The sequence below is a fragment of the Equus caballus genome, chromosome 15, assembly GCF_041296265.1.
Source record: "Equus caballus isolate H_3958 breed thoroughbred chromosome 15, TB-T2T, whole genome shotgun sequence".
Classification (NCBI taxonomy): domain Eukaryota; kingdom Metazoa; phylum Chordata; class Mammalia; order Perissodactyla; family Equidae; genus Equus; species Equus caballus.
This window is the reverse complement of record NC_091698.1, coordinates 60,868,079-60,882,945: the sequence shown is the minus strand read 5'-3', so window position 1 is coordinate 60,882,945 and position 14,867 is coordinate 60,868,079. Positions and strand designations below refer to the sequence as shown.

Here is a 14,867-nt window from a genome sequence, read left to right as displayed (position 1 = left end):
TAAATGGCCTTACAAGAAATGTTAAAGGGATATCTTTAAGTGGAATACAAAAGCCCTCAAATAGAAATTAAAAAATTATCAAAAACAATATATATATACATATCACTGGTAAGGCCAAATATATAGTAAAGATAATGGATCAACCACTAAAACTAGTATAAAGGTCAAAAGACAAAAGTACCAAAATAATCTATATTTACAATAAGAGGTTAAGGGATACACAAAGCTAAAAGAGGTAAAATATGATGTCAAAAACATAAAATGTGGGGGCTGGCCCCGTGGCCGAGTGGTTAAGTTCGCGCGCTCCGCTGCAGGCGGCCCAGTGTTTCGTTGGTTCGAATCCTGGGCGCGGACATGGCACTGCTCATCGGACCACGCTGAGGCAGCGTCTCACATACCACAACTAGAAGGACCCACAATGAAGAATATACAACTATGTACCGGGGGGCTTTGGGGAGAAAAAGGAAAAAATAAAATCTTTAAAAAAAAAAAAAAAAAAAAAAAAAAAAAACATAAAATGTGGCGGGGAGTGTAAAAATGTAGGGCTTTTAGTATGAGATGGAACTTAAGAGACTATCAACTTAATATAAATTGCTGTATACATAGGTTGTTATATATGAACTCATGGTAACAACAAACTACAATAAATATACAAAAAATAAAGAGAAAGAAACTCAAACATAACACTAAAGAAAGTCATCAAATCACAAGGGAAGACAGCAAGAGAAGAAGGAAGAGAAGAACTACAGAAACATCCAGGAAAAAAGTAACAAAATGTCTGTAAGTCCATATCTATCAACAGTTACTTTAAATATAAATAGACTAAACGCTTCAATCAAAAGACAGAGGGTGGCTAAATGGATAAAGAAACAAGACCCCCTATAGACGTTAAATACAAAAGACACACTTCAGATCTAAAGACACTCACAGACTGAAAGTGAAAGAATAGGAAAAGATATTCCATGGAAACGGAAATGAAAAGAAAGCTGGGACAGCAATATTTATATAAGATAAAATAGACTAAAACAAAAACTGTAACAAGAGACAAAGGCATTACATAATGATAAAGGGAACAATCCAACAAGAGGATATAACATCTGTAAATATTCATGTGCCCAACACAGGCACACCTAAATACATCAAGCAAATATTAAGACATAAAAGGAGACTCTGACATTAACACAATAGTAGGGGACTTTAACACCCCCTTACACCAATGGATACATCACACAGAGGATCAGTAAGAAAATATTGGCCTTAAATGACACATTAGACCAGATGGAATTAATAGATATATTCAGAACATTCCATCCAAAAATTCTTTTCAAATGCACATGGAACATTCTCCAGGACAGATCACATGTTAGGCCACAAAACAAGTCTCAATAAATTTAAGAAGACTGAAATAATATCAAGCATCTTTTCCAACCACAACAGTATGAAACTAGAAATCAACTAAAAGAAGAAAACTGGAAAAGTCACAAAAATATGAAGATTAAATAAAACACTACTGAACAACTGCTGGGTTAACAAAGAAACAAAGGAGAAATCAAAAAATACCTGAAGACAAATAAAAATGAAAAACATGACATACCAAAATCTATGGGATACAGCAAAAGCAGTACTAAGAGGAAAGTTTATAGCAATACAGGCCTACCTCAACAAACACGAAGTCTCAAATAAACAGTCTAACATTACACCTAAAGGAACTACAAAGGAAAGAACAAACGAAGCCCAAAAATCAGTAGAGAAGGAAGGAAATAATAAAATCAGAGCAGATAAATGAAATAAAAACTAAAAAGACAACAGAAAATATCAATGAAACTAACAGCTGGTTCTTTGAATAGATAAACAAAATTGACAAGCCTTTAGCTAGACTAAGAAAAAAAGAGAGAAGACTCAAATAAATAAAATCAGAAATGAAAGAGGGATTACAGCAGATACTACAGAAATACAAAGGATTGTAAGAGAATACTATGAAAAACTATACACCAAAAAATTGGATAACCTAGAAGAAATGGACAGATTCTTAGAATCATATAACCTCCCAAAAATGAATAAGAAGAAATAGAAAATCTGAATAGATCAATCACATGTAAGGAGATTGAAACAGTAATCAAAACCCTCCCAAAAAACAAAAGTCCAGGGTGAGACACCTTCCCTAGTAAATTCTACCAAACCTTCAAAGATTTAATACCTATCCTCAAACTCTTCCAAAAAATTGAAGAGGACAGGACACTTCTTAACTCATTTCATGAGGCCAACATTACCCTGATACCAAAACCAGATGAGAACACAAAAAAAGAAAATGACAGGCTCACATCACTGATGAACACAGATGCAAAAATCTCAACAAAATATTAGCAAATTGAATCCAAGGATACATTAAAAGGATCACACACCATGATCAACTGGGATTTATTCCAGGGATCCAAGGATGGTTCAACATCTGCAGATCAATAAACGTGATACACCACATTACCAAAATGAAGAATAAAAACCATGTGATCATCTCAATAGATGCAGAGAACTCATTTAATAAGATTCAGCATTTATTTATGATAAAAACTCTCAATAAAATGGGTATAGAAGGAAAGTACCTCAACATAATAAAGGCCATATAAAAGAAATCTACAACTAACATCACACCTAAGGGTGAAAAACTGAAAGCCATCCCTCTAAGAATAGGAACAAGACAAGGGTGCCCACTTTTGCCACTCTTATTCAACATAGCATTGGAAGTCTTAGCCACAGCAATTACGCCAAAAAAAGAAAAATAAATAAATAAATAAATAAAAGGGATCCAAATTGGAAAGGAAGAAGTAAAACTGTCATTATATGAAGAAGACATGATTTTTATACAGGAAACACTAAAGAATCCACCAAAAAACTATTAGAAATAATAAATACAGTAAAGTTGCAGGGTACAAAATCAACATAAAAAATCAGTTGTCTTTCTATATACTAACAACAAAATCGAAAGAGAAATTAAGAATACAATCCCACTGAGAATCACAACAAAAAGAATAAAATACCTAGGAATAAGTTTAACCAAGGAGGTAAAAGACCTGTACACTGAAAACTATAAAACATTGTTGAAGGAAATCAAAGACACAAAGAAATGGAAAGATATTCTGTGATCACGGACTGGAAGAATTAACGTAATTTAAATGTCCATACTACCTAAAGCAATCTACAGATTCAATGCAATCCCTATCAAAGTTCCAATGACATTTTTCATGGAAATAAAACAAAGAATCCTAAAATTTATACAGAAGAACAAAAGTCTCTAAACAGCCAAAGCAATCCTGAGAAAAAAAAACAAAGCTGAAGGAATCACACTCCCTGATATCAAAGTATACTACAAAGCTATAGTAATCAAAACAGCATGGTACTGGCAGAAAAACAGACATGCACAGATCAAGGGGACAGAATTGAGAAATAAACCCACACATCTATGGACAGCTGATTTTTAACAAAGGAGCCAAGAATATACAATGGAGAAAGGAAAGTCCCTGCAATAAACAGTGTTGGGAAAACTGAACAGCGACATACAAAAGAATGAAAGACCAATATCCTACACCATACACAAAAATTAACTGAAAATGGATTAAAGACTTGAATGTAAGACCTGAAACTACAAAACTCCTAGAAGAAAAGATACATAGTACACTCTTTGACTTTGGCTTTAGCCGTATCTTTTGAATACTCATGTCTCTTCAGGCAAGGGAAACAAAAGAAAAGATAAACAAATATGACTCCGTCAAACTAAAAAGCTTCTACATGGCAAAAGAAGCCATCAACAAAACGAAAAGACAACCTACCAACTGAGGGAAGACATTTACCAATCATATACCCAATAAATTGTCAATATTCAAAATATTTAAAGAACTCATACAACAACAACAACAAAACACAATTTAAAAAAATGGGCAGTGGAGCTAAACAGACATCTTTCCAAAGAAGATATATAGATGGCCAATGGAAACATGAAAAGATGTTCAACATCACTAATTATTAGGGAAATGCAAATCAAAACCACAATGAGATATCACCTCATACTCATCAGAATGGCTGTTATTAAAAAGATAAGAAATAACAAGTATTGGAGAGGATGTGGAGAAAGGGAACCCTCATATACTGCTGGTGGGAATGTAAACTGTTGTACCCACTATGGAAAAAGAGTATGGCAATTCTTAAAAAAAAACAAAAATAGAACTATTATATGATCCAGCTATTCCACTTCTGGGTATTTATCCAAAAAAACAAGAAAACACTAATTTGAAAAGATATATGCACCCTTATGTTCAGTGCAATATTATTTACAATAGCCATGACTTGGAAACAACCTAAGAGACCATCAATGGATGAATGAATAAAGACAACATGGTGTGCGTGGGTGTGTATATATATATATGTATATATATATATATATACATATATATATATATATATAGATATATATACATATGATGGAATACTACTCAGCCCAAAAAAAGGATAAAAACCTTGCCATTTGCCACAACATGGATGGACTTTGACGGTACTATGCTAAGTGAAATAAGTCAGTTGGAGAAAGCCAAATACTCCTATGTGGAAGATAAAACAACAACACACACACACATAGATAGAATAGATTGGTGGTTACCAGAGGGAGACAGGGCTTGGGGGAGGGCAAAAGGGGTAAATGGGCAAGGACGGCAACTAGATTTGTAGTACTAAACACACGATGTAGTCTTGAGTTGAAATATAATGATGTTCACCTGTTAATTTATATAACGTATAAACTAATGTCACCTCAACTCAACAAAAAGGACCATTTATGACATTCACTAAATAACAGGAAATGTAAACACTGAATGGCTAACTTGATACTAATTTATTGTTAAACATGTTGAGGAAATATATGATTAAGAGTATTGTGGTTATGTATGATTAAGAGCATTGTGGTTATGTTTTGCAAAGGAGTACTTATAGTTTGCAAGATACATAAGGAAATATTTATGAGGGTGTGGGACTGGTAGCACTGGCCATGGGCTGATGGTTGTTGGAACTCAGCGAGGGCTAAATGAGGTTTCATTCACTATTCTATCTTCATGTTCAAAATTTTCCACAATGAAAACTAAAAATAATTTTTTAAATCTTTCCAAGAAAGAAATAAGGCAATGTAAACATACTAAAATTCTATTATGTTGGAGCAATTTTAACCACAGTTTTACCCACAACTCTTTTAGCAGACCATTAAAATATACAAGTTTTATTTTATCATTGCTAATCTTAACTATAACTCCCCCAACATTAACAAAATTTTAGTAAGAGGGCTAACAGAAAGCTTCGTAAAATAAGAGTGGGTAAATGAGAAAGTATATTGGTAGATGGTAGCTTTTCAGTTCTTGTTCAAAAGCTATGTCTTACAGACCTATTCCTTATAGAAAACCTGTGCTTAGTATAAACGGCCTATAAAATACAACATAATGAAATACTTACTTGAGCTTATAAATTCTGATTTTCATAATTCACCCGTTACAAGCAAAAGCATCTAGCAAAGTTTTTAACAAGTTGTTTTGTATAAAAATTAATTTTTATACAAAATTAAAAATCAGAACTTTGGTAGAATTAATAAAACTGTCTATAATTTAATAATGATGTTGATGAGCTGAGACTGAGAAGTTTTAAGGGCTATTTATGAAAGGGATTTATATGATAGGTTTAAGCATATTTAATAACCTCTTTAGAACAAGGAGGAAGAGAGTTTTTAAAAAATAAATTTCCTTCTTTTCTGAGATTGAACACTTCAATAGCTTAAAACCTTTTAGGTCAGCTTCACCTAGGGCTGTCAGAACACTGACATAAATAAATTTAATAATGGCACTTTCCAATTAGTCAAGTTTACAAGTCAATCTGTAAAGTTGGGGAGAAAAAATGGGCAGGCAGACCTGGAACCCAAGTAAGGTTTTTCCTCCTTCCACAAAAGCTATTGACACGTAAGTAAATATATGACTGTCCTTAGAGTACAACCACAAGACTCCTCTGGTTTTAAGACAGCAGAAAATACTTTACAGCTAGGGGCTTGTGTTTTGCCCTTAATCTACTAAATGTACCTCTCATAAGTACAACCTCTACTTATCTTTTTGTTCCCATACTCAGCCTTAAGCTTGGTTTAAAAAAAAAAAAGGAGTATGTAGACTTTTTCTTAACTAATATTGAACTTCCAAGGGACCACCAATATAACCAGACAACTGCCAGAACTATTTGAACAACAAAACTTTATAAGCCTTCTTCTTCATCTTGGTAACAATTCCACCAATGAGAAGAATAAGTCAGTAAAGTAATGTTATTTTAGAACTAGAGGGCCACCTAAGTAAAAGATTTTGAGACTGCTAAAAATTAATCCAATAAGTAGTAGCTACAGCTCCTACTACAGGAGTATAGAGAACATTTCTTCCCTTCTCAAAACAAAACATTTTTTAGAAATGAAAAAGCAGGAAGACTTATCTTTCTTTACCAGTCTATCTATAATCAGTTGAAAAGAGGGGGCCAAATATATATATCACCCAGTATTTCAAGTGTTTCATACCAAGCAGGCTACCGTACTTAATATTTATTTTTTAAAACCTATATTTCACATAACTACAGGCATAATTTTTAAAAAAATGCATGTTAATAAAAACAATGTGTTTGTAGAAAAACATACAATATCAATACTAAAAATCTATCAATTCTCCCCTAAACTAATCCATAAGTGTAATATAACCCACTATAATTCCACCAGAGGGAGAGGGGACTAGATAAACAAACTTTTAAGATCAAGTATAAAATTAAACATAGACAGCCAGGAAAAATAAGTCTGGAAAAGCCCTATCAGCTTGTATTTTATTTAAAAGTTATAGCCATTAAAACAGTTTGGTACTTAATGCATGAACAAACAAATGGAACAGAAGAGAAAATATTTCACCCATACTGCAAGCGGATCACTAAAGTGGTATTTCAAAATAGTAAAGAGAGATGGATGATTCAATAAATGGTGCTGGGACAAAAGGGAAATCACGCTGAAAAATAAAATTATATCACTACTGCACTCTCTAGAACAAAATTAACTGCAGAAGAATGAATTAAATGTTAAAATGAAATCACATAAATCATAAAATTACTAGGAGAAAACATGGGAGAAATTTTTACAGTCTCAGAGAAGGCCTCTTGAAGAATTCTACAAAACTCAATGAAAATGATAAATCTGCATAAAAAAAATTTCTGCACAAAAAAAAATACCAAAGGTCAAAATACAAATAACAAATTAGGAAAAAAGTTTTCAAGACATATGACAAAAGCCTAATTTCCTTACAATAGATCAAGTACTCCTATAAGAACAAAAACCCAAAAGAAGAATAAGCAAAAGGTGTGATCAGAAAAAATTTATTGGCACCTAAGCCTATAAAAAATACCCCGAAATGTAAATTAAATAAACAATTTGCTAAAGCATTTACTAGTTTACCAATGTACTGTGTTGGTAAAGGAAAAAGGTACTTTAACATATCATTGATGGGAATATAGGTTGGAACAACTCTTTGTAGTACAATTTGGCATTATCACTCAACATTTTAAATGCACATACTCTTTGAACCAGTAATTCTACTTGCATGAATTTATCCTACAACACATGTAACAGCATGCATTCCCAAAGAAGTGCATACAAGGGTGTTTACAGCAATATTACTTATAACAGAAAAAGCTGAGAAACAGCTTAATTAATCATCAATAAGAGACCGATTAAATAAAATATGGTACAGCCATAGACCTTGTATATATAAATAAATGCTTTACTTCATAAAACTTGGGATTTGTATTGGGAAAAAAACATTGTAGTAATTCTAGAACTATACAGAATATGAAGATCAGCATTCATCTATAATATTGTATTCTTTCAACAAATATCTGAGTGTCTACACCACATCTAAGGCATTGTGCTCAGCAATGAAGATATAATGTCATATAGTCCTCTTCCTCAAGATAAAAAGGTAATATAGCCCCTTTTCTCAAGGAGCATGCAGTCTAGTGGAGAAGAGAGATAAGTAAAAATGCTATTATCATATATACAGTATAATATATATGATGAGGTAAGAACAGAAGGTTATGGTAACACACAAGAAAAGCAACTTAAAAATTAAAAATCACTATTCCAGGAAGCAAAAAACAGTAGCTTAAATGTGAAATTATCAACTGCTCCTTTACAGGTGAAGAGAATGACGAGGCCCTCAGTCTGAGAAGACCTTAGCATCAGTAAAGCTGGGTCTCACCATTTTGCATGCCTATGTTCTACACTTACTAGGCACAAAGGCCACATTCACCCATTTAAATACTGCTAGGAACTATGGTTCTGCCTCAAGTTCCTATCCCTGGTGCTGTCCCCCTACAGCGCCCTTCCAGGGTCTATATTTAGAAACAGAAACAAAAAGTCTCAAATAATGTACCGTAAGAACAATGTATCTGCAACATTTACTTCTACTTAATCAGAGGGTCCAAGGAAGAATCAAGAAATATCATCCATTTGGTTGGTATTTTCACCCTGAGCTAGCGAAGTACCCTTAAAAGGTGCCATTTAAATTGGGGCCTTGTTGGGCCTGCCTCATGGCGGAGTGGTTAAGTTCACGCATTCTGCTTCAGTGGCCCAGGGTTTCTCAGGTTCAAATCCTGCATGCAGAGATGGCAACACTCATCAAGCCATGCTGAGGCAGTGTCCCACACAGCACAACCAGAAGGCCCCACAACTAGAAAACTAGAATATACAACTATGCACTGGGGGACTTTGGGGAGTAAAAGAAGAAGAAAAAAAACATTGGTAACAGATGTTAGCTCAGGTGCCAATCTTTAAAAAAGAAAATTGGAGCCTTGTATCACTAGTGTTTCAAATAAACTGCTTTTAGGTATACTATGAATCAACTACACATAAAACAGAGCCAAGTACTGACAATAGATAATAGTCTCCTTTTTAGAAATGTTCTATATAATATAGCAAATCTTCCAAGTTTACAGTGATAGTGCTAAAATGGCATGTTTTTTAAATGCTATTCCACTTAATCAGGTATTTATCAAAGTTTCAATAAATATATCCCTTACTTCATTTTAAAAAAGGATTTGAAGGAGCTTGCGAGTTACTTAAAAAGGACTATAAATTCAACACTGAGCTTCCCAGGAACCAATCTGAAACGTAATTCATCTTATCCACAAGGAGCATACCACTTGTTCCCAACTTTTATTCCTAGTCAGAAGCTAAGAAATGGCTTAACAAGAGAATTACTCAGAATTACTAAATTCATTGGTTCTATTCCTCTTTATCATTTTCTAGATAAAACGGAAGGAAGATGGGGAATGGACAGGGCATGACATCTTTCTCTTCAGAGGCATCTACTTCCTGGGAGTGTCACATCACTGTTTACTTAAACTTTATATTAAGAACTGATACAAGATTTAATCTACTTATCACTCAAAATCTTTTAACATTTCTAATATGTGCTCCTTTGCCAATATAAATGATAATATAATAAACATCTTTATAAAAGACTAATAGTTTTCCATCTCCAAGCCATAACCTATCCTTATAAGCAATATTAAATCTATACAAATTTCCATTGCAATAAACCAGTTTGAACAGAACCTGAAATTCATTTAATATTTTTTGCATTTGCATCCACGGTCTCCAAGTCCTATCAATCCTTCTTTCATAAAACCTCCTCATAACTTAACTATAAGAATACAGTTTGACACCCAAAGAAAGCATGCTTCCCTTCTATTCCATTTTCACTGAATGAACTAGCAATGAACTAGTTTGGGCTCTACTCACCTGTCTCAGAGCTACGGCAAAAGCTTTCTAAATTGTCCCCGTTTTTCTTTCCAACCTATCTTAAATATTGTCACCAATTCATTTTTCTAACACTGCTTTCATGATGCCATGCCTCGGTTCAATTCAATGGCTTCCCAATGCCAAAAGCAGTAACTCAGGAGAGGGGTGAAAAATAATGAAATAATTTTATATTTTGGAAACAACAAAAACATTTTTGGGTTCATAATATAAATTACCAAAAGAGCAATTGTAGATGGCAGAGCATGGATAAAAGCAGGATGATAAAACACTAACTCCTTAAGTTGGCATTGAATACCCTTCAGATTCCAGATCTACCACACATTTTCAATCTTAATTAACCCTGGTTTAGAACATGACCAGAGAACAGCTCAATGATCAGCTTAATGATAATGTTCGCATTTCTCCCAACTCAATTTCTACCCAGTTTCCCTTGCATATCCTCAAAGCCTAGGTTAACCAACCACTTTTCAACTTGAAGCCAAATGTTTCCCCATGAAAAATGGTCACCAAGCAAGAGGCTTCAGTCTCACTTCAGTTACCGCATTGCAATGGGGATGCTCCAAGCATCAAACAGCAAATAGCAAAATTACAACTTACCAAGTGATGGAAATAAGAGTTTACTCAAAAATAGTGCAAACTGCAATGTTAAATACACAGAGTCAGGGATCTACCATACTCAATATAACATAAACCCTCTTCCAGTCAGGCCGGTCTGTTTCTAACCATGCTCTCTGCATATGTCTCACCTTCTTTGTTTTTACTCATATCAGTCCTCTCAGTTCCTCTAAACCGTCAAAACTCTATTTTTACTCCAAAATCATAATATAATTATTTAAGGAGCATATTTCTAAAATAAACAATATTTTTCTTACAAAAAGCTAAACTTTTTATCATGGCCACACCAAATGATCTAAACGTAGCCCACCTCTCCACCCTCACACCATTCTCCTCCTTGTTTTTCTCACTAGTCTTAATAGATTCTCAAATACACAAAGCTCATTCCTGCCTCAGGGCTTCTGCCTCCTGGGAGTTGCTTGGAAATTTTTGATCTCTGCAGCTCAACTCTCACCTCTTCAGAAAGGCTTTTCTCAGTGCCACCCTACCTAAAATGGTTCCCATATATCCCCATCATTTTCCATGCCATCATTCTGTTTATTTTCCTCATAACACTTACCACTATTCTGAGTTCCTTATTTATGTGCTTGTTATCTGTACTCCTCCCATGGGGAGCACATGTGTCTTGCTTACTGCTATATCCTGATAGAAAAGAACAGTGCGTGTCTCTGCAGGTCATCAATAGTCAGCTGAATGAATGAACAAACTCTGTTAAGAAATCTAGACTCACTGAAATGGTTTAACAACCATGACCATACTCACGATATTCCTGCATTTACTAAAGGAACTAACATTTCCAATTAGGCATTGTCGATACAGAATTAGGGAACTATGTAAAGATAGAATCCCTGAGTAGGCAAGTCTCCTTTGTCTTCCAAACCTAGCATTCCAGAAGTCAAAATTCCAAGAGAATGCTGTCACCTCCTGAATCCCTAATGTTCAAAGAATAGAACTCTTCTCTGTGTTCCCATGCAGGAATACAAGACGAAAAATTAGTATGCTTTTGTCAATCATTAAATTTCCCATTTGCAAATTGATTACTTTATATTTTTCCACCTCACCTTAGTTTCTCTCAAATGTGTGTTTTTGATTCAGAAAAGTAAAGATTGAGTTACTCTTCATCTTCTAATATCTTTAATATAATGATTAGTGTTTGGAGTACGTCAACATCAAAATGTTATTCAGAAACATCGCAGTTGGCTTATTTTCCTGTTGCAGAACAGGAGCAAAGTGAAGAAAAAAATTTCTCCTGTGATCTCAGACTGATTTTATTTTTCTAGAAAATGAACCATTTCTAAAATCCTTGAAGGCTCTTAAGACTTCTCAGCAGGAGTCACACTACCATAGCCCCCCTCATCCATTGGGGATACACTCCAAGACCCCCAAAGGATGCCTGAAACTGCGAATAGTACCAAACCCTATATATGTTTTTCCTATACAAACATACCTATGACAAAGTTTAATTTATAAATTAGGCACAGTAAGAGATTAACAAGAATAATAATAAAATAGAATTGTAACAATATACTGTAATAAAAGTTATGTGAATGTGCTCTCTCAAAATATTTTAGTGTACTGTACTCACCCTTCCTCTTCCTGCGACGATGTGAGATGATACAATGCCTATGTGATGAGATGAAGTGAGGCGAATGACGTACGCATTGTGACGTAGGGAATTTTCCACTTAATACTTTGGGACTGCGGTTGGCCGCGGTAACTGAAACCGCGGATAAAGGGGGACTACTGTCCCTGATTCGTGACCTTTTACATACACTTAAAGAAGGGTCCTACGGCTAGTGGCTCACTTTCTGTCCCCAAAGTAACAAGCTATTGTTAATAAGTCAACATACTGTCTATGAATTATCTCTAGCAAACTTGATTTTTTCTCTTCCAAAATAAACAATTTCCTAAGATGAAACGTGCAATCAAACAATGATCCTAAAAATAATATACAATCAGGTACTCACACGAATGAAAAGATTTGAAAACTATTTACAGATTTCTCTCTGTAGACCTAAAACACATAACTTCTAAGAAACAGTATTTCCAAGCAACATATGAAAATGCCTGTCTCAAAACATTTCATTGTCTGATGGTAAATCTGCCATCAGTTCAACTGGCCTATTCCCGACAAGGAATCCACAGGTTTCCCCTTCTTAAGAACGTCAACCATTTTGCCTTTTCTTTTTTTTCTCTGCGATTCAATTATGATGCATTAAGAAGCTAAACCAGTCCACACCAACAGCAGTTCCTCTCACTGTGCAGCTGAGACCTAGCAGAACTGCGCCCCCTCGGAACACAATGCCTAGATCCCATTTCTCCGGCTCAGTTTAGCTGGTGGGGAGTCGCCACATCACAACCCGGGTAAGCTGGGCGGTGGCAGGACTTCGCCAGAACTCTCCCTCCCAACGCTCCACGCGCCACACCACTGGAGGCGCTCTCCCTTCACTGCAGTTGGGTCATTGTGGACGTTTTCCACTGGGCCAGCTCCCCACCAGCGCAAGAGGAGGGGGAGGGGGATGAAGCGCATGGGGGCCACCCAAGCCAGGGAGTGGGTGAGGAGCGGGGCCGGGGCTGAACGCAGGCAAACATACTAGCAGCGAAACTGCGCCTTTTCCCTAGGGGCACCCCAGACGGACAGACAAAAGACTAGGGCCCCCAAGCCTTTCCATCCTCACGCCGGAGCCAAGCCAGCGCGATGAATCCACAACCCTAGTTCCTCGATACACACCCAGCTCCTACTAGGGGTGGGTGCCTAACTTCCGGGAAGGAGTGGAATGGGGAGCAGAGGGAAGAACCTGGGGGCGGGCGGGGTGCACGTGCTCCTGAGACCCAGACAGACAATAAAGAACCAGCCCGGGCTCCCTCTGCCGCCCCACCCTGCTCTGCGCGGTTCCCGCCACGGGGGGCGCCTCCGCCCCGAGGTCCGCAGACAAAGCCCCCTCCGAACGGAGATGAGGGCTCGCCCGAGGCATCTGGGAAGGCACACAAAAGAGGGAGGGGCGCGAGGGGCGGCGCGGAGCCGGAGGGCGCGGCACTCACCCACTGAGCCTGAGGAGCCCCTGCGCTTGGGCGCGGCCGGGGTGGAGGGGGGCGCGGCGGGGGCCGGGACGGGCGGCGTCCACGCGGGCTCGGCCTGGGGGCTCACACCGGCAGGGGGAGGAGGAGGAGGCCTGGCCGGAGGCTCGTCGTCCTCGGGGAGCTTGGAGGGCGAGGCTGCCGCAGCGGAGGGTAGGGATGACGCGGACACCGCCGACGACACGGGGCTCGGGTCCCAAGACGTCGGCCACTCCGGGGCGGCAGGGGGCGCGGTCGGCAGGGGCCCCCGGGGCGCCGGGGGCACGAAGTCATTGCCGAAGTCCAGCAGGGGCGCGCCGGCGGCGGGGGCAGTGGGCACTGGGGCCGCCGACAGCCCGGCGGCGGGCTTCCTCTCCAGCACCTCCAGCTCCTCCAGGTCCTCGTCCTCGTCCTCGTCTTCCTCCTCCTCCTCTTCCTCCTCGTCCTCGGGTTCCCTCACGAACTGGTACTTGAACGGGGGCTGAGGCCGGGGCGGGCTGTCCGAGGACGAGGAGACCAGAGGCGACTGGTCCATGTCTTCCATAGCTGGCGGGTCGGGGATGATGCTGCAGCTGCTGCCGCCGCCGGGGACGCTTCTCCTCAGAGCCGCGGGCAGTTGTGGGGGTTGGGGAGGACTGAGAGGGGCAGGGCGGAATGAGCCGAGGGACCTGCAGTGGCGACGGCTCCCGGAACAATGAGACTGCTCCTCCTGCCTCCGCGCCCGCGATGCGCCACCCGCCCCGTCCCCAGTTGCCGCCGCCGCCGCCCAGAAGAGCGAAGGAGACAGGCCAGCAGACTCTCCGCCCAGTTTGGCGTGACTCACCCTCCCGAGCGGGGAGAGGCAAGGACAGGCGCTGGAGGGAGGGAGCCAATCGGCTACGGGATAGAGACGATGGGCAACAAGCCGCCCCAACGGAAAGGAAAAGAGATGAAAGTGGGTGGGGCTTATTGCACTTCCTCTCTCTTATCGGCTGGGACTGGTTCGGTGGGCGGGATTTGGAGCTGGGAGCCCCACTCTCCACCTTGGGAAGGTGCGAATTGGGCTGGGGTCCTGGCCTTGACCCCAGCAGAAGGTCAGTCTGTAGTTAGGGTACTGCGAAAGCCAGCCAGCTGACTGCCCTGAGGGGTCGGACAGGTTCCTGGCGCGCCCCCGGAAGGGCGTTATCCTAGGGGACTGGGAGTGGAAACTTTCCTCCCAGGAAAGGAAAAAACCCAGAGTGGAGAAGGGTAATAACTAACGGGACTGTGGAGCAGGCCCTAAGGATTGAAGTATACATTAAATTTTAAAAGATTTTGAAATAAAAGATTATATTTTTTCAAATTTAAATTTTCAAAC

General features: G+C 38.8%; 1 protein-coding gene across 5 annotated transcripts in view; it reads right to left on the bottom strand.

Annotated features, from left to right (window-relative positions):
* Nucleotides 1-14,439, bottom strand: part of RTN4 (reticulon 4) — a 79,292-nt gene extending 64,853 nt beyond the window's left edge. Inside the window, exon 1 of one of the 5 annotated variants that reach the window (XM_023619098.2) lies at nt 13,517-14,439. In XM_023619098.2, the coding sequence (XP_023474866.1) occupies nt 13,517-14,075 (559 nt within the window). In that variant the 5' untranslated portion in view covers nt 14,076-14,439. Of the gene's footprint in view, nt 1-11,033; nt 11,372-12,059; nt 13,117-13,516 lie in introns of those variants that run through there. The other 4 variants (XM_023619101.2, XM_023619099.2, XM_070235464.1 and 1 more) reach the window with 4 other exon arrangements.
* Between the last annotated feature and the right edge of the window lie 428 nt (nt 14,440-14,867).